This window comes from Lepidochelys kempii, chromosome 8, assembly GCF_965140265.1.
Source record: "Lepidochelys kempii isolate rLepKem1 chromosome 8, rLepKem1.hap2, whole genome shotgun sequence".
NCBI classification, from domain to species: Eukaryota; Metazoa; Chordata; order Testudines; family Cheloniidae; genus Lepidochelys; species Lepidochelys kempii.
Window position 1 is genome coordinate 83,320,626 of NC_133263.1, and position 21,557 is coordinate 83,342,182.

Here is a 21,557-nt window from a genome sequence, read left to right on the forward strand (position 1 = left end):
AGTTGACATTAAAGTTCCAGTTGTTAGCACAAAAGAAGGGCAAGAGACTCAGATCTTGCCCCATTGACAGTTTGCTCAGCCTGGCTGTTACACCAGTTACCAAATACAGCTACATTCTTCGTGGTTTAGAGCTTAAAAAAAATCTTATGTTTGATATTTTGAATTGAAGTGTAATTACATTTTAGCTCTTGACAAATTACCAACTTCTAAAATGTATACAAATAAAAATAACCTAAAAGAAATACTACTATTTTATTTAAATATTTAACCTAAAATTAAAACCTCAAAATAAGACCAAACCACCACCATACTTTGGACCATCTCCTTGATTATTCAGAGAACCATATTCAGTAAACAAACCTGATCACACTCCCACATACATAAAAATATGAGCTTGTACCTTTTCTTTGTCTGTTACTGATTAACTTTGCTTGACGTATATAACAAGTTTTACTGAAATTGGTAATTTGTGGTCCATATACAATGAGGTCCTTTTAGGTTCTCACTTTTCCTTCAATTGTTTTGAAAATTACGTTTGTTTGTTCACACCTGCACATTATAAGTTTCCACCAATGACTCTCAATAAGGCTTCTTGCTCTTATGGTATGCTTGTGTGTAACCAATATTTATGTGATATTTTCTCTTATGCTTGCATAGTAAATTAATGTCCAGAAGTTAGTCTTGTATGTGGTTCAGTGCCATAATCTCTGAATAATAAAATTATTTATACTATACTGTCTTGACGGTAATCATGCTGAACTTTTGTGGAGAAACTCAATGGCAGAATTTAGACAATTAAACCTTTTCTTTGCCTCCTGCACAATTTTAAATGTAAGAAAAAGAGCGAGTAGTGGAGCTATTAAAAATGTTCTTCGAACAACAGCATTTTACTAATTTGTTGAGTTCAGGCAACACAGTAAATGTTTTGCACTTGTTTGTTTAGTGCCTTTAACGTTCCACTTTTCTACTCTACCATCACACAATCAAACTTGGAATTTAAAACTGGTAAACCCAAATTAAGCTGTACTAAACCTCTAAGTTAGTTGCTGTCTGACATATTCTTGCACTTCCCAAGAGGAAGTCCATCATAAAATAACTTCAACTCACATCTGAAGAAGTGAGCTGTAGCTCACGAAAGCTTATGCTCTAATAAATTGGTTAGTCTCTAAGGTGCCACAAGTCCTCCTTTTCTTAACCTGAGTTGCTTCCCAATACCATTGAGTGAATTCTTAGTCCTGCTTTCAAATTGCCAGCAAGTTTTTATTTCATAAAAGATCCTGTTCCCTTCACAAGCTTTAAGTCACATTTAAAACATTTATGTAGGCAGACAATGTCCATGTGCTGCTTTTTTCCTCTGCTAGGCACTGAAGCCAACAATCAGGGGATCTTGTCTGATTTTAGACTAATGTTCTTAAATCCCAATCCAAAAATTCCAGTACATCTACTGAAGAATTTGACTGGCTTTTGGCCATCCCATTTGTTTTGAAGCCTAATAATTCATGTATCATTTGGCTTCTATACTTAAATTTAATTTGATTAAAGAAAGCAGAGATTTGGCATCTGAGGTTGTCTAATTCCTTCACAGTTAATTCAAACAGACTGTCAACATAGCTTATTCTCGTTTCTTCCTTCCCACTCTGCATAGCCTAGAAATCATTAAATCTATTTTGGCCACAGCAATCTACTTTAGATTCCAGGAATACTTTTTTTAAAAAAATCTAGGCTGTCGATTGGGAATTTTATAACAGAGTGCCATGATAACTTCCAGATACCTCAGTCGTCTGATTCAGATGTCACTGCCTTTTCTTAGCTGTTCTTTTCATATTTAAAAACAGGCTTTGGAATCCAGTCCCTCCTCTACTTTTGTGCAGAGCTGTTTTGCAGCAATTATGAAACGATCTGTCCACTCAAATTCAGTCTTATAGCACATTAATTAACATATTCAGATACAGAGCTCACAAAAAAACCAATCACTTCAATCTCTGTAGTCACGCGATTACAGACATGAAAGTTGATATTTTACAACAAAAAAAACTTCAAATCCAGACTCCAGCGAGAAACTGCTGAATTGGAATTCATTTGCAAATTGGATACAATTCACTTAGGCTTGAATAGAGACTGGAAGTAGCTTAGTCATTATGCAAGGTAGCCTATTTCCCCTTGTTTTTTCCTACCCCCCCCCCCCCCCGACGTTCTTGTTAAACCCTGGATTTGTGCTGGAAATGGCCCACCTTGATCATCATATACAATGTAAGGAGAGTGGTCAATTTGGATAAGCTATTACCAGCAGGAGAGTGAGTTTGTGTGTGTGTGTGTGTGTGTGTGTCGGGGGGAGGTGGGGGGGGTTTGAGAAAACCTGGATTTGTGCTGGAAATGGCCCACCTTGATTATCATACACATTGTAAGGAGAGTGATCACTTTAGATAAGCTATTACCAGCAGGAGAGTGGAGTGGGAGGAGGTATTTTTTCATGCTTTGTGTGTATATAATAAGATCTTCTACACTTTCCACAGTATGCATCTGATGAAGTGAGCTGTAGCTCACGAAAGCTTATGCTCAAATAAATTGGTTAGTCTCTAAGGTGCCACAAGTACTCCTTTTCTTTTTGCAAATACAGACTAACACGGCTGTTACTCTGAAACCTAAAAAAACCAAACACATTTTTGGAAGGGAAGAGGGAGGAAGATTAATTACAGGGCTTCCACTCAGAGAAACTTTTAATTTCCCCTCTAAGGTTAACTCCCCATCCTCCTCCAGTTTCCAGTCTCACTCACCCACAAGGGAAGCCCAAAGAACATCTACAGAGATTTTAGGTAGTGCATCCTTCTCACTAGGCTTGAAGTTCAAAGGTCTTCTCATCTCTAAGGCAAGGTACTTAAGCATGCAATGGGACTATTCATGTGATTAAAGTTATGCACTTGCGTAAGTACCCTACTGAATCAGGGTATTAATCTGCGCTACCTATTGTTCCTCTGTTAAGCAGCTCTCTGCCACCTTCCTGGATCTCTGCTGTGCTGCCCCAGGTAGATAAGCAGACAACGAGGGGAAATTAGTAACAGGGAGGCATAATAATGACAAGAACCTGCTAGTAATTACTCAGTACTTTGAAAGCTTTTTTAAAACAATGTCCGGGGATTTTTATCTTTTGAAAAAGGAAGAGAGGTAAATTAACATTCAAGAATGTTAAACTCATTGCTGGAGACTACAAGAGCACAGCCCCACACAATATGCTCACTCATTGAGGCACGGGCTCCTGCCAGCGATGTGCTAGCAATATTTTAAATGAAGGGTTTTTGCAAAAGCTTCTCTCCTTAGCCAGTGCTAAATCTTATATCACAGTGGCATACAGGCTTCCTGAGGTAAGTAGTAAGGGCCAAGGGAATATATTTTGGTTTATTTCCCATTTAAAGAAAGATACACTGTCCAGCATAACCAAGAGGGGAGATTACATCATCACTTGGCAAACAAATCTATTTTAAGCATATGTGCTGGCACGTATACTCAGTTCTGAAAAATATATTATGTTTATAGCTTCAGCAAAGTCTGACTTCATGGAGCATGTACTTTAAGAATCTAATTCAGCAAAGCTCATGGTTAACTTTAAAACACGTGACTTAAACACGCTCAAGTGGTTTGCTGAATTGGGGCCTGAATGCATTCTACTTTCTCACAAGAATAATAGGGAGTGAGGCAAGCCTCTCCAACACATGTATTGAAGGAAGGAGGGTTCTTTCTCCAGGACCCTACTTCATTCAATCTACACTTGTGCACTGAATGACAGGGTTAAAAAAAAATTGCCCCAGCAAAAATTCCTGTCATCTTAATTAAGCAAGCATACAGGGCTACAACAATGCTGGGAAATTTTTATTAACCTATTAAACAAATGAATGCACAGGCAAAAAGTACATGAAATAATTTGCACTTTGATCAAATCAAAAGGGATTAATCCCAGGCCACTGAAACAGACATATCCGAGCCAAAAACATTCTTCTTACATGCAATAAATAGCTAAATATTTTGCACCCAAAAAAAAAAAAAAAAAGTTTAATGACAGATTTTACCCCCTCTGTTGTCTTTATTCTTAACATACAACATGTTTTTATTCTGACTTTCCAGAATGACAAATTCACCTGAGCAGAGATCAGAAAAGCCTAAAAGTGAAAGTTTGAGAAAGAGGCCCTTAAGCAAGCTCAACTATACATGCAATTATGCATGTCAGAGAATGAATATATATATTTTATTATTTATATTTTAAATCAAAATGTTTGCATCATACTGCTGCTAACTACACACCTGTTGCTATAGTCTGACAGGGGTGCTGTATAAAGAACTGTGGGTAGGCGCTTCAGTGGGCATCAATTGTTGTAGAGTGTCCTATATGGAGGCATTGCCCTGGCTTAGGTAAGCTTGGCTGGCCACTGCATCGACACTGACTAGTTCAGAAATTAACTGTACCAGAAGGATTTAACTAATGTTAAGCTCTGAAACACTTCAGTCCTTTAGTGTAGACTGGACGTAAATGGAAAATCTGGTTTCAATAATACATGTAAAATAAATAGAAGTGGCTAGACCATGCCAGCTATTGGGAACAACAACAAAAAAAGTTATTGCAGAAATTTAGTATGTTTGCCATGAAAAAAGTTAACATTTTTCACTCAAGTGATTCCACTTCAAAATGTGCTACTGACAAAAGTTGTATTTAATTTTAATACCAACGTGCAGTCCTGCACTAGCCAGTGGATTGCTTTGAAAGAATGTTAGTCATCACACGTCAATAGCTTTATGCAATACTTACAATATTCCATTCTGGTATTATTTTTAAAAAGGCAGAGGAACAAAATAAAATGGAGGTGTAATGTATCCTGATGTCTGCAAGGTTAATTTGCCAAAGTATCACTTCAGAAACAACCTTTCCTAATTTTATCTTTCAAAGCCACATATTCTAAATTGACATTTTATTTCAGCTTTTCAGGCAAAGCTTACTGAAAAAAACATTTCAATGATAGATATGGGCCAAAATTTGCTTCTGATAATCAGTTTATATAACCTCATGCTGTGCAACTCCAGCCAGAAAAAATAATATTTGTCTCACAGGAAAACTTGTTATTTGTCTGGTATAGTTCCTCCTGCCATTAGTAAAGATATACTACAAGTATATGTAAACACATACAAATTATGAAGTATATGTAGATCTTTAAAAATAGAAGGAGGAACTTGTAAACTAAAACTAAATTTTAACTTGCTACAACATGCTGCACAAATACTTTAGGGAAATCTACAGGCAAAAGTAACTTTTTTTCTTTAAGTTGCTTCCACTTCCTCCCTAACCCATTTTTAAGGAGTGCTCAAGAATTGCTATTTTGTCAGGCTGTCAAACAATTAAATTAATTGTGAAATTAAAAAAAGCAATTGTAGTTTTAATTGCACTATTAAACAATAGAATACCATTTATATAGATATTTTTGGATGTTTTCTACATTTGAAAATATATTGATTTCAATTACAACACAGAATACAAAGCATACAGTGCTCACTTCATATTATTTTTGATTACAAGTATTCGCACTGTAAAAAAATAAAAAATAGTATTTTTAAATTTTTTAAAAATTCAATTCACCTCATACAAGTACTGTAGTGCAATCTCTACCATGAAAGTAAAACTTACAGATGTAGAATTATTTTTTACGTAACTGCACTCAAAAATAAAATATAAAACTTTAGAGCGTACAAGTCCACTCAGTCCAACTTCTTGTTCAGCCAATCGCTAAGACAAACAAGTTTGTTTACATTTACGTGAGAGAATGCTACTCACTTCTTATTTACAATGTCGCCTGAAAGTGAGAACAGGTGTTTGCATGGCACTGTTGTAGCTGGCGTTGTAAGATATTTACGTGACACATGTGCTAAACATTTGTATGACCTTTCATGCTTCGATCCCCATTCCAGAGGACATGCTTCCACGCTGATGATGGGTTCTGCTTAATAACAATCCAAAGCAGTGTGGACTGAGGCATGTTAATTATCTGAGTCAGATGTCACCAACAGAAGGTTGATTTTCTTTTTTGGGGTTCAGGTTCTGTAGTTTCCAAATTGGAGCATTGCTCTTTTCAGACTTCTGACAGCATGTTCCATACTTCATCCCTCTCAGATTTTAGAAGAGGCTTCAGATTCTTAAACCTTTGGTGGAGTACTGTAGCTATCTTTAGAAATCTCACATTGGTACCTTCTTTGCATTTTGTCAAATCTGCAGTGAAAGTGTTCTTAAATTGAACAACATATGCTGGGTCGTCATCCAAGACTGCCATAACACAAAATATATGGCAGAATGTAGCAAAGACCACAAAACAGGAGACATACTATTCTCCTCCAAGGAGTTCAGTCACAAATTTAATAACGCTTAAAAAAACCAAACCAAAAAAACCCGAGCATCATCGCCATGGAAGCACGTCCTCTGAAATGGTGGCCAAAACATGAAGGGGCATACAAGGGTTTAGCATACCTGGCACGTAAATACCTTGCACTGCTGTAGCTGGCATTTCCATGTTAATACTTGTTCTCACTTTCAGTTGACATTGTAAATAAGAAGTGGGCAGCATTATCTCCTGTGAATGTAAACAAACTTGTTTTAGTGATTGGCTGAAAAAGAAGTAGGACTGAGTGAACTTGTAGGTGCTGAAGTTTTACATGGTTCTATTTTTGAGTGCAGTTATGTAAAAAAAAAAGAATCTACATTTGTAAGTTACACTTTCATGATAAAGAGATTGCACTACAATAGTTGTCTGAGGTGAACTGAAAAAATACTATTTCTTTTGTTTATCTTTTTAACAGTCAAAAATTTGTAATCAATATTAAGTGAGCACTGTACACCTTGTATTCTGTGTTGTAATTGAAATCAATATATTTGAAAATGTAGAAAGCATCCAAAAATATTTATATTAAATTAACTCAATTAAAAAAAATCAAAATCAGTTTTAATCACACTGTTAAACAATAGACTACCAACTTAAATTTGTTTTGAGTTAATAGCTTGAGTTAACTGCAATTGACAGCCCTACTATTTAGATTTAATTCTTATGACAAATACATTCTAAAAGCACCAACAATGTATCAAGCACTGAAGGATTATGAGAAAATTTACAAATTGTACATAATCTTTTTCCCCTATACAAAAACATACAGGAATAATAGATTAAAAAAGGTAAAATTATTTACATAAATTACTATGTAATGGTCAATGCTGCTAAGTAGTAATGACAAGAATTAGAAGAGGTTACTAGGCAGGAATAGTTTAAATCAGGGGTTCTTAAACTTCATTGCATCACGACTCCTTTCTGACAAGAAAAATTACTACACGAACCCAGGATGGGGGACTGAAGCCTGAGCCTCACCACCCCACATGGGGGCAAAAGCCAAAAAGCCCCCCGCCCAGGGTGGGGAGCCAAAGCAGAAGCCCAAGGGCATCAGCCCCAGGTGAGGGGGCCTGAAACTTGAGCCCCACCACTCAGGGCTGATGCCCTTGGGATTCAGCCCCGAGGAGTGGGGCTTGGACTTTGGCCCCAGGCCCAAGCAAGTTTTATGCCAGCCCTAGTGTCCCCATTAAAATGGGGTTGCGACACACAGTTTGAAATCTGCTGCTTTAAATTATTCCATACAAGGTTCCATATTTTACATTCACATCAGGGAAGATTCACACATCACATTCTTAACACTTTACAGGAAGATTGTGCATTTAAGGTCTGATCTGACTCCCACGGACCTCTACGGTAGGCAGATCAGGCCCTTTGTCCTGGCTTGGGGCAGTTTTTATAGTAAGGCTGCAAGTATAAAACCAAATGGAAGTTAAGTGCACCCACAGATTTCTCTCACACGGTTTAGAAAGGTCAGATTCCCTGACAAGGGAGAAGACAGGAATTAGTGTCTGTCAAAGAGACATCAACCTTCTCCATTCTGTTCTACCCCTCCCTGACCCTTCTCAAAAAAGCCACAACAAAAAATTAACATGAGAAAATTTGATCTAATTATCATTTCATTCTATTTAATGTTTGAATATCAGACTATACTTAAAAATATTCACATGCATTACAGTGACTAGCCATATCCAACATCAAAATAAGTTACATCAGATAATGAATTTGTTCATAGTCTTCTACATATAAAGAAAATCTTGAACAAAAGTATTTGCCACTATAAATCCTTGCAGATTACTCCACAAGAAATGCCATAATTTTTCTGAGACGATGTCTTTCAGTTTGACTGGAGAGAGACTGAAACATTCTTCCCAAGTTAAAACTGGCTGTTCAGACCATGAATTTAAGATACCAACAAAAAAGTCATAGCAACAACATGGCTAGCAGGCCCTACCTATCAAAATGCTTTATTCGTTGTATTCCCACTCAAGCTGCCCTTATAAATAAAATGCATAGTAAATTGCATCAGGCAACTGATAAGCTCTCCCTCAAGGGAGCTACAGAATGAACATTTGAAAAGAATGCAATTACTTGGAACAGACTCTTAGTAAACAAGCAATGCATTTGACAAACAATGGAACATCAATTTTTAAAAAGTCTGTCTTAGAAATGAAGTCTTTTAAATGTGTAATCACAGCTATAATTAAACAGATTACAAAATATCATATTTACAAAGTAGTAATTTTCTAAGGACTGAGTGATCAATGTTTAAAACTTGAGTTTACAGGAAAGAAGTTACAAGTAAACTGACAACAGCTGATATGCATGAGAACCTTGTGCCAATGGAAATTTATATGACTGTGGTTTCAGTCCTCAAAATGTAACGTCCATACCCCTTTCTCCTTTATGAGTTACGGTAACAGGTGTAAAGAAACATGCCAGAAAGCTAACTTTGATCTAAATTTAAACTCCCATGTTACTAAGAGCTATATTTAGTGGTTATAGAATATCAGCAGGATTAACAGATGAAAAGTACTGCCCCCTGGTGACATTCAAAGTTGAAGCTAACAAACATAAGATTTGTTTTGCATTAAGTAATTGGCAATTACCCATTTTAGATCAGGGGGCCTGTGTGTCAGGGACATATCTTTGTCCATCCCTCTGAAAATCCCCCTCCCCCCAAGTTTGGCAAAGTTATAAGTCTTTGAAATAACTGCAGTTCACACATGATCAGACTTAATAGTGTTGACAGAGAAAATCTCTTAAGGTTCCATCCACACAGCAAGCTTCAGCTCATGGCGGAGCAGGATTTTCCCTGCAATGGCAGCTCTGAGCTGTTGAGGGCTGGGCCAGGTCTGGGTCCTGAGAACAGGGGGACAGCATTTCCTGTACTTTTTGTGCCCCTTAGCTGATGCCCAGGAAGGAGAGACAAAGCTGCTGGATTCAAATGCAAAGCGGACAAGAGACAGGGTTTTTTTTTTTTTGGAGGGAAGAGAAGGGAAAAGGAAAGGGGGAGTGGGACTGGTTGGGTATTAGACTGGGAACTGGGTAGGAGGAGACATATGAGGAGAAGCCAGGATACAGGCGAAGAACTGATAAATGGCTGGGTAAAGAGAACAGGAAACCTGATTTGACTAGGAGCCCAGGGACCGAAACAAGAACTATGCTCCAATGGAGATGGAGAACGGGAAATGAGAAAGGGGGAAGATGGGATGACACTGAGACAAGAAGCCTAAGGAGCCCAAAGTGAAATGGCTTGGTGAAGAGAATGGCAATAAGACAGGTTGGAAGGGACAGGGAAGAAGACTCTGTGCCTAGTACAGTACATTCCCCTTCAGAGCCTTGAATGGAACCTAAAATTTCCCGAGTCTCACTATTCCTTTGTCAGCAAACATCTGTGAAAAGTCTCTGGCAAAGGCTCTCTCTCATCCCCATCTAGTACCAGGCTACCCAAGGATAACAGCTTATTAGTTACTGTAACAGCTCAAGTGGCAGAGGTCTGTATGTTGGATCTAAAGGATCGGCCCTGCTACGTGACAAAATAAGTTTTTTCAGTTGGCTTTTTAGAAAACCTAGGAAACTGTGTACACACAAAAAAAGTATGTTAAGAATGCTAAGGTTGCAAAGTCAAACACTCAAATATTAGGAAATGCCAGAATTTAGGTTGCCAGTGCAACCTCAGTCTCGCCCTCTTGTGCACTTGCATTATGATACAGTCTTTAATTATATGATCACATACTACTTTTTCCTCCACAAGACCTCTGCCTCATTCACTGCACAGGACGGACCTGCTTTGGGGATAAATCAGGGTTGCAGATGCAAGGATGCTGCTGTCTGTGAGACTCCTGCTTCATTTGTTACAGAAATTGGAAGGTGTATAGTGAATGAGGCAGGGGACTGAAGGAAGAAAAAGGACAGTCTCTCACATAAGACAGCTTAATGCTACTCTGGAGAAATGGATTCTATCCTTGCCCCAGCATAGAGTTCCTACATGATGCCAGGCATGTCACAAACTTTTCACAGGCTTTTCACTAACTGTATGTTCTTCATTTTCTGGGTGTCTGACTTGGGACCCTGGGGTCTAATTTGCAGAAACACTCGGCTCTTGCAGCTGAAGTCATGCCTAAATATATAAAGTGCTTTACAACCTTAAGTACTTTTGAAATGTCTCAAATTGGGCTACAAATGTAGTGGATACTTTTGACCATAACCTCTGTGCCTCAAAGCTCCATCTGTAATACGGGGATAATACTATCCCCTCACCTCGTAGGGGTATTGTGAAGATTAATTAGTATTTGTGAAGCACTCAGATATTACAATGATGAGTACCATAGAAGAGGAAATTAATAATACTGCTTTTAGAACAGGGTTTGAATAATGGGACTAAATGAATTCTGGGGCCACACACTGAACTATGAAGGTAACAAAATACCGAATAGGTTTCAGAGTAACAGCCGTGTTAGTCTGTATTCGCAAAAAGAAAAGGAGTACTTGTGGCACCTTAGAGACTAACCAATTTATTTGAGCATGAGCTTTCGTGAGCTACAGCTCACTTCATCGGATGCATACCGTGGAAACTGCAGCAGACTTTACATACCGAATAGCTGCTCATTGAGCACCATCCATTCTGTGCACTGAATGAGGCAGGGGATTTGTGGAAAAATAGAATATGGGCTCACGTAATTAAAGATTTATCATAGGGCATACCCACAACAGGGACAAATTAAGGTTCCAAAGACAACCTTAATTCTGCCATTTCCTAATTTATGAGTGCTTGACTTTGCAACCTTAATAATGTTCTTTTAACCTATTTTTTGTGTGTGTAACTCTCTCTCACACCCCGCCCCCCCGCAGACCCCATCCAGGAGACTGTATGCCAATTTGCAGCCTAGACTGAATTTTTATAGCCTTTCCTACCTCCTGGGGAAGAGCACCCAGTCATGGCTGCTACATGAGGCAGGCAGAGCTCTTCCTCTCAGGAGCTGACACAAAATTTTGGGAAAAGAGGGGAAAGCAGCAGCAGTCAGTACCTTTTTCACAAGGAGAGAGGGCAACAGCAGAGCTGCTAAGCTTATTCTGCGAACTCCTCCCCTTCTTGTGAAAAACAGGTCAGTCTGCTCTCTGCTTTGCTTTCCTTTCGTCCCATCTTTTTTGCTCCAACATTAAGCCTAGGAAGGAGAAGAGATGATGGAACCTTAAAATTGTTTGCAAAGTTGTTGTAGGTGTTGTGCACACACTGGAGGTGGGCAGGGGAGTTAACCCCCCCATATCTGATTTTAAATCTTTTTCAGATCTGATCATTTTTGAAATTAACACTAATGCATGTGCAGGAGAGGAAAGGAAAAGGAACAGGACAGAAAGTGACGAGCAAGAGTGTGGGATTAACTTTTCCCCTTAAAGAAAAGACAGCTAAAATAGAAACACTCCTAATATTACTCCAGTTCTTGTAGTTACCACAGGGTTGTTATGTGATCACAAATGGAAGGGGAGGTGATTCAGAAGACAATTTCATGGAATTTATTAGGGATTCAGGACAAATTTGTGTGTGGATAATTGCAAAATTTCATCTCTTTCATTTTTTGTAGGTCTACGCCATGATTATTTTCTTGCAATCCTTGAACTCCCCCAGTTCTACATAATATTTCAGGAATTATTGTTAGAGTTCAGAAAGTTCAGAGAACCCTTATCACCCCATTATAAGTATCATCTTAACTAGCCAATTTAAATAGACTCAGACTTTAAGGTCTATGTATTCTTCTTCTACAAATATTACTATAACATATTTTTAGGTTCAGAAATCCTGGAACATTGAGAAATATAAATATACCAGAAAAATACTCTTCCTGAGACCATTTATAAAGATGGGTAAAGTTTGGAGATTGAGCCAAGTGACATGCAATTATACTAAGCCAGATAATGGGGTAAAACTGAATTATGTAGAGATGATGGTCCATTTACTGTTCAGTATATTTCTGTTTATTGGGTCTTTGGTGTTTTTTTTACCATCTGGTTGACCATGTTAAGAATGATAAAAGTATAAAGATAGAAGAACTCACCAATATCATTTGCTAGGGAAGAAGGATCAGATGCCCCAAGGGTTGCCTCAAATTCCTCCTGAAGACGATAAGCTCTTTGAAGCAGGGATTCAAGCTTATGAATGAATTCAGCACTAATGATATCCTGCAAGCAAAATTAAATTATACTGTACTTAACAGAAAATCACATCTCTTTCTAAACTACTTCTTTTCAAAACTCTAAAAATATTAAGCCTTCAAAGAGTTCACAGTACCCCATTAACTACGCAGTAAAAAAGTTCAGACATTATCAAAGAGCTCAGGCATCCAAAATACTTGCTCTACTGGGTACAGATACACCTTATTAGGTATAAGTAAAATAAAACCAGCATTTAAAACAAAAATCTTTGTAAGATGAGTGAAATCATCATTCCTGATATTTACTGCACTAGTGATGATGAACGCCATGGTGTCTGAAATATGTGTGCATGCTTTACTATCAGGCATTTTAGGACAGAATTTTATGGGCAAGGGGAACAAAGTTTAATTTCATTACATTGTGCATGTTCACCAATTAGTTCTGCCTCCCAGGAGCCATTTGTACTGAGTTCCTATCCCATCTCAGAGTTTTTCTTTTAACTTCGGGAGGAAGTGACAAATGGGTGCGCTGCAGAGAACTGGTTCAGGGACCGCCAATGGACCTCTGATTGTGTGGTGGTTTGATAATATCCTCCAGGAGGAATGCTAATGGAGCAACAATTGCCTATATGGCTAAAAACAGGCTAATGCTAGGGGGAAAAGGGTGAGGTGGAGGGAAGAAAAAAAAGAAAAAGTGCTCCAACTGCAGGTATTCAGAAGAAGTTTCAGCAGCTGCAGTAGAAGCTAAGCTCTGTTACTCAAATATTTTCAGTCATTTGGCTATGCTACAACTATATACTAATATGAGAGAGTATGTAATACTCACTTCTACACTCTCTTCTGCAATGGCATCTCCTGCTCCTAGTTTGATGGAACTACAATTTGCTTCATCTTCAGCCTGTCTGCTACGGAAAGTCAGTGCCTGCTCCCATCGACGTAGTGCCTCTTCAAAAAGCTCCATACCTTCAGTAGATCATGAACACTTCCATTACATCAACAGAAATCCTCTGCATTCTTTTATGTGTCACTGTCCACAACTAACCACACACAAAGTAAGATTATAGTACATGTGGATATATTGTTTTAATTAAATTACTAGCAATTCCAACGTTATTTCCTTAAGTTCATGACAAGAGGTAATTTATGATTAAAGCAAAGGAGTTCAGTAAGAATCTCTCCCCTACTTACAGAATTTTATATTAACTACCAATCTGTTAATGTAACGAACATATATTGTCAACTTTTCATCTTTTAAAAAAATTGCATGTGTCATAACAGGGAAAGATTTCCTTTTCTAAATTCATTAAAATTAATGTTGGGTGAAATTTTTTGGCTGAACTTTTTTAAGCCAAAAAAAAAAAAAAATGCAGATTTGGTGAGGCTGAAATATTTCATTAATGTGCATTCTTCTTGCCAAACTATGTCAACAATCTGTTTATCGGCTTTAGGTAAAATAAGAATTCATGGATATCTGTATATTGGAGGTATTTTGTCTAGCATAAGTAAAAAGATCAAGTTTTTAGGCGGCCTTGGTAGCATATCATGATAATACTATGAAGGAGTCACTTTATTATAAATCAGGGTAATCTGTTCAAATTTTAAAGCATCTGAAAGCAGCTGGCAAAAACATAGTACTGCACCATACCACATATTATTATAACCTACCCATCAAATATAAATTTTCAGGTGTGGTCACTGGAATATTGACAAGCTTAATATCTTCATCTGCTTTGTCCCAGGAACTGGAATTGGCACAAGCACAACTATGGGAAGAGGTGACACTTTGGACCTAAAAAAGTGAGGTGCATTGTTAAACAAAGGGTACTTTAATAACAATTATTTCCTGGTGCAGTGCACTAAATAGCCCTGATTAGAACTAGTTACTGTAACAGATTACATTTCAAAAAATATAACCAAGTATTGGCTCTTTTCAGGCCAAGAGTAATGTTAATTGCTTTTCATGACACCACACTCAAGTATTAACAACGATATAATGGAAGCGTTAATGTTCAGTCTCACTGGGAAATTCAAATTCATGATAAAAATTCATCAGTAATAATTACTATAACAAGAATATAATCAGCAATTTGTAATGGTTAGGTTTCAAAACTAAGTTTGACACCTGATTGTAAAACCATATGAAAAACAAGTTTAAAAAAATAAATCTTGCTCTCTAGCCTTGTGTTTTATTGGATATTTTACAGCTTCATCAGGCACTATACAGTGAAAAAAATTCCACTCTGATCTTTCTTTACCACCTAGAAGAAATGTGATCTCCAGGTACACTCGTTCTAGGGCATGGAATCTTGAGCGGTGGTTGAGGCCCTAGTACTAGATAACAGCAGGGTGCCACCTGATGGCTCCAGACAGGTGAAAGGGTAGCGGGAAGGTGCAGGATCCAAACAGGGCCTCATGGAGAGCTCCATAACTTGTCCCCGGAACCTGAACTAACAAGATTCCCTTTGTGTACCAGGCCAAGTGCAGCAGATGCTGCACTTCGAGGGGACATGAGGTTCCCCGAAGTCTTACAGGAAGCTCTCTCACGGGGTTGCTCACAGCGAGGACCCGGGGGGGGGGGGCAGGCAGGCAAGGCTTAATGCCTGGATCTTTGGGCATAATAGATGCCCAAAATGATGGGGGAACAAAGGATGGGGAACCCTCTTCCCCCCCTGCCCCGATTCCCAACTGACTAACACTAAAAAAATAAAAACTATTTACAATATTTACAGATTCAGCAGCAGAATGCTGAAGAGTAGAAAATGGACACAGGAGTTTCCATCCCAATGAGTCCCAGACAGCAAGCAGCAGAAAAGGAATTGGAAAGGTGGTCAGTCTGCGCTACCCTTTATGTCTTCATTCAGAAGCACAAGGAGGTGCAGGGTGCAGACCAGCTGACATTGCTATTAAAGAATTTCTGGTCCCGGGGGCATGCACACCCACAGTGAATACCCATAGAGATCAGCACTCAGAGAAGAACAAGTCCTCTTCTCACTGCCCCGAGCTACCCAACACCAGGTCTGTATGACCTCCTCTGAGCTGTGCTAGCACAAAAAAAGTAAAAGACATGTCCAGAGGGAGATATACACAGTAAATGGAGGATTTATGAGAGCTCCTCCTCCACCTTCAAAGCTGTTCTAATGTGGAACTTACCTTGCTCCTACGTAAAAGATAAGCTAACCTTCACCATGCATGCGTCTTGCTGGCTGTGCAGCCCATACAGCCAGACAATTTCAGCTCAAGAGAATTGTGTGCATTCACTGTAGGCAGTGAAAATTAAAGTTCAGCAGTTTATTCAGTTTAGTGTATAACATATCCTTAAGAATAGCTAATACTTACCGAAGCCAAACTTTGTACTGAACCAGAATATTTACTGAAAAGTCCTCCATTTGCATAAACACAAGACTGAGATCCTTTTTCTTTGGCTGAATTCAAAGAAAGAGTCAAGTTTTGTCTGCTACTGGAACAACTGGAACCTAATAAACAGAGAGACTAATGTTAAAAGCTTCTGCAACCAGAAACATTTATTATATCAGCAAGTGTTCAGCCCTGAATTTTATCTAAATATTCACTGTGTCACATAAGAACTTTAATGACTAATCTTATCTTCCCACTTTGATGTTTATATATAAAAGTATCAAAATACCTGCAAGAATGAGCACATTATTAAAACAATTTGTTCTAAAAGATATCAAAACCACTTCTATCAATAGTCAAAATTTATCTTCAGAACTGTTGAAAACAGTAACTCTAAATAAGCTTTCGATGAAAAGATTTTATTTGCAGAGATTATAATTAAAACATTGGCTTTCAGAGCAATGCCTGCCTCAGTTATTATAGGGTTCTAATTTTTGTTTTTATACTTGTCTATTTTTCTATTTTCTTTAAATACCTTAGAATTACAAACACAGAGTTTCCTTATTTCCAAAACTAAAGAAAAATCTGTCTTGAGTTTGATTACACAGTATTTAAGGTTTATGTAAGAGAAGAAAAAAGGCTTCTTTGGTTCTCTCATGTACCTTTTTCTGATGCAGCTGTTTTAGTACATTCTAATACAAGATGGCCTGGCTCCCATGGTGACACTTTTGTGTTTTTCTTTCCACGTTTTCTTTTAAAATGATGTGCTAGAAAAATTACAGATACTGCACTCACTGCTGTTACTACAAACAGCTTCTTCAACCCAGGGGAAAGTTTTACCTGAAAAGAAATCATGACTATGTCATCATTGAAAGTTAACACACGCTCTGATTCAGGCATGGCTCCTAAGTCCTTCTCCCGTCCACACACACAAGCCCTTCAACTGAGAGCTGTGGTGCTTTCAACCAAAGCTACCTGGAGATAACCCACCAGCTTTGCAATGAAGACAGTCCAAATCACTTGAGTGCCGACAGTCCTTCAATGCCCTCCCACAATTCCCCCTGCGTGCCCAGAAGGATAGTCAAGTTCTTCCACAATTCACTGGGAAAGAATCAGAGTAGCTCAGCTTACTGCTGCACAACGAACCATAGGATATGCCCCCAGATGACTTAATGACACACATGGGTGAGTTACTCCTGGGGGAATTCTGCATCACTGCACATGCCCAGAATTCATGGTCCCCGCAGAAAAATGACTTCTGACACAGAAGTAAAGGGAAGGCGCAAGAGTGATCACGTGTCCCTCCCCGGCAGCGAAGGCAGGTTGGTTTGGGCACCCAGAGCAGCCAGTAGAGACTTAAATCATCGTCAGGGTGAAGGGGGGGATCACTCTGTCCCTATAGCTTATTATTGCGGCACGCTTGGTGTGGCGGAGCAGGGCTTCAGGGTGTTTCTGAGGTAGGCAGGCATGGGGCAGGCTCTGTCCCCTCAGTCAGAGCGCAATACAGCAGCCTGCTTGCTTAGTGACTTGTTCCCATTGTCTTTGTGAATTCCCCCAGGAATATAAAACATGGGTAAAAGTTTTAAGGCTCCTTTACATTGCCGGAGTGGTATAAAGGACAGTATGGCCTTATAAATGCTTATGGTGTTTTAGTGATTAGAACTGGTCTAAATTTTTGGACTGAAAAAATGTGCTCCATTAACTGCTTGCTACTGACCTTTCTGGAGATGGTCAGTAGCCAGTATAAATTGTGAGCTTGATTCCCCGGCCCTCACTTGCTCTTCAGTTGCCTACGATGTAGCACTGAGCATATGGCTGCATATATTTGTTGACTAATAACTAGAAATAAAGGGTCAAACCTAGCTACATTACTATTAGCCAAGGGGGACTGGGGATTTCCTCCAATGCTTCCCACTCTCACTCTCCATCCATTGTTTTGTAGTTTAAATAAATTACCGAAATAATTGAAACCATTTTCAATTATACCATAAAAGAGAGATTATACTGTGTTATAATATATATGCAGAATTTTGTATTTTTTGGTGCAGAATTCCCCCAGTAGTGAGTGCAGCACCAGTGAAAAGACAGTAAGTCAGTTGTGGGCTTTGCAATGTGGCTTCTCACACCAGAAGTAGGCAATTCTGGGTGCCAGTCACCTCAGCGAAATCTTCACTAAAGATGTACCCCAAGAGTTGGGATCTTTTTAAAGCATTATTAAAATTTTACTGACTACCTAAGGAATTGACACTGAAACTTTCAGGTAAACATTTTTAAATGTCAGTAACTGTCAGATCCCATAGCTACTTTCCAAATTATTTATCCAACAGCTTTAAAAACAAAGAAACAAGAAAACCATGAGGAACAGCAAAGACCTCAATGGACCAACGTTTTTTGGATCAGTATCCCTCCTCTTTCCACAATTTAAGAAACATAATTTATTCCTTTTTTTTTTAGTTTGAAACACATGTGCTTACACTTTGTATTTGGCTAGCAGAGTGATATTTTACTTCTACATTTTTGTCTGGATATAAGCCACTTTCATTTGAAATTTTAACATGAAGTTTTATGGAAAACCTGACATTATAAATGCACAATAAAGCACAATTCTGCATTGGCAAAGAAAAACTAGGTGATTAAATATAATAGCCTCAGACTGAGTCTCAGTCTCTAACATCTATGAATTTCTTCTGTGAATCTCTCTATATAATGTGATAAACAGTAAAGTTCAGATACCAATAAGCAACACTCTAAATATGCAACTACTGGAATTAAAAATATTAACAAAACTTTGAAAATCTGAAGTGGCAAACAGTTCAGGAAAGTAAAGAAAAAATTTAAATGGAAAATGAGGTGTTAGATCATAAGTAGGGGATTTATGCTGTTTTGGTGGTAGAGAGCAGAAAACAGAAACCCACTTTGGGGCTCCCTCAGATGTTGGGCATAGTGGTTTTACAGCATGCCCCTCCCGCAGAATAAGGGCATGGCTGGAATATCTCAGCTGTCTAGCAATCCTCAGCTGTAGATTGCTTGGAGATATAATTAGCCAAGTGTAATTTAAAGAAACCCTGAGGTTGCAAATTACACTTCAGGTAAGGCCAGCCTTTAGCCAACCACAGGGTAAGACAGCTGGAAAGGGTCTAGAGCCACCTCTGCCCCCTCATCCGAACCCTCACAGTGTATCATGGCCAGAGCTGTAGATCTAGTCCAAGATTGAAAACACAAGTTTATATAAACACTAAGGATGTCAATTAGTTGCAGTTAACTCACGTGATTAAAAAAATTAATCACGATTAATTGCAGTTTTAATTGCGCTGTTAAACAGAATACCAATAGAAATTTGTTAAATATTTTGGATGTTTTTCTACATTTTCAGATACATTGATTTCAATTACAACACAGAATACAAGAGTGTACAGTACTCAATTTATATTATTTTTATTACAAATATTTGCAGTGTAAAAATGATAAACAAAAGAAATAGCATTTTCCAATTCACCTCATACAAGTACCGTAGTGCACGCTCTTTGTCATGAAAGCGCAATTTACAAATGTAGATTTTTGTTGTTGTTACCCAACTGCACTCAAAAACAAAACACTAACACTTCAGAGCCTACAAGTCCACTCAGTCCTACTTCTTCAGCCAATCGCTCAGACAAACAAGTTTTTTACATTTGCAGGAAATAATGCTGTCCACTTCTTGTTTTCAGTGTCACCTGAAAGTGAGAACGAGCGTTCGCATGGCACTGTTGCAGCCAGGGTTGCAAGATATTTACGTGTCAGATGCACTAAGATTCATATGTCCCTTCATGCTTCAACCACCATTCCAGAGGACATGCGTCCATGCTGATGATGGGTTCTGCTCAATAATGATCCAAAGCAGTGCAGATGAATGCATATTCATTTTCATCATCTGAGTCAGATGCCACCAGCAGAAGGCTGATTTTCATTTTTGGTGGTTCGAGTTTCCACATCAGAGTATTGCTCTTTTAAGACTTCTGAAAGCATGCTCCACATCCCGTCCTGATCAGATTTTGGAAATCACTTCAGATTCTTAAACCTTGTGTCAAGTACTGTAGCTAGCTTTAGAAATCTCACATTGGTACCTTCTTTGCGTTTTGTCACATCTGTTGTGAAAGTGTTCTTAAAATGAACGTGTGCTGGGTCATCATCCAAGACTGCTATAACATGAAATATATGGCAGAAAGTGGGTAAAACCATGGAGCGGGAGACATACAATTCTCCCTCAAGGACTTCAGTCACAAATTTAATTAACAAATTATTTTTTTAATGAGCGTCATCAGCATGAAAGCATGTCCTCTGGAATAGCGACCAAAGCATGAAGGGGCATACGAATGTTTAGCATATCTGACATGTAAATACCTTGCAATGCTGACTACAAAAGTACCATGCCAACATCTGTTCTCACTTTCAGGTGACATTATAAATAAGAAGCGGGCAGCTTTATCTCCCGTAAATGTAAACAAACCTTGTTTTTCTGAGCGATTGGCTGAACAAGTAGGAGGACTGAGTGGACATTGTTTTATTTTTGAATGCAGTTTTTTGTACATAATTTCTGTAAGTTCAACTTTCATGATAAAGAGATTGCACTACAGTACTTGTATTAGGTGAACTGAAAAATACTCTTATTTGTATAGTGCAAATATTTATAAAAAATATAAAGTGAGCACGGTACACTTTGTATTTTGTTGTAATTGAAATATATTTGAAAGTGTGTAAAACATCCAAAAAATTTATATAAATAGTATTCTATTATCAACAGCATGATTTATCATGATTAATTTTTTTATTCGCTTGACAGCCCTAATAAATACTGTTGTCAGAACTAATCTGAAAAGAGAAGCATTAAAAACCCAGCAGCACTGAAAAACAAGATTACAGTGAGCAAATATCAACAGAATATTTAAGAATACACACATGTATTTAAATAAAAAGGCTAGTTGCAATTATTTATAATAATGAATTACATAAGATTCAGGTTTTTAAAAAATTTTAATTAGATATTGTGGGATTTATTTTTCACACAATTGTGCATGCATATATGATGGAACAATTGAACAGACATAAAGGAGAGCTTTAGGATGTAAAATTAATCCTACAGTTGGACACAATATTAATAGAGTGCATTAGCTTGGTGACAACATTGCAGCAACACAGGGCGAGACCAGCGGACTCAGTGCGTTGAGATCTGAGCTGGTTTTACAGGAGAAAGAATGAGTATTTCAGCAGTGACTATTCTCATTTTTTGTAGTAAAACAAGAAAAATAATCTTATTTTGGGTACTAATAAGTACGCAAAGTTATACACCATAAAAATGTTTATAGTTGTATTTCAATACATAATGTATTTAATGAAGCCACTGGTTTTATACACTGAAATTAAATATGAATCAGTGTCTTTACTTTTTAGAAACATCTGTAGACGGTCCTGACTGTAGACCAGTGGTTCTCAAACTTTTAATTTATAAGGGGGGGAGGGGTAATACAAAAGCACTTTGTTATATAACACCATTATAAATGCTGGAGGCAAAGCAGGGTTTGGGGTGGAGGCTAACACCTCACGAACCCCCATGCAATAACCACACGATCCCCTGAGGGGTCCCGACCTCCAGTTTGAGAGCCCCTGC

At 38.1% G+C, this 21,557-nt stretch overlaps 1 protein-coding gene across 5 annotated transcripts in view; it reads right to left on the minus strand.

Moving 5' to 3' along the window:
* Positions 1-21,557, minus strand: part of MIGA1 (mitoguardin 1) — a 56,033-nt gene that overhangs the window by 29,556 nt on the left and 4,920 nt on the right. For all 5 annotated transcript variants that reach the window (XR_012160438.1, XM_073357291.1, XM_073357290.1 and 2 more), the window contains 5 exons: positions 16,576-16,753; positions 15,896-16,032; positions 14,225-14,348; positions 13,386-13,522; positions 12,464-12,587 (listed from right to left, as the gene is read on the minus strand). Coding sequence is in view for 4 of the 5 variants with exons in the window: in XM_073357291.1 (XP_073213392.1) it covers positions 12,464-12,587; positions 13,386-13,522; positions 14,225-14,348; positions 15,896-16,032; positions 16,576-16,753 (700 nt within the window). In the remaining variant the exon portion in view is untranslated. The remainder of the gene's footprint in view (positions 1-12,463; positions 12,588-13,385; positions 13,523-14,224; positions 14,349-15,895; positions 16,033-16,575; positions 16,754-21,557) is intronic.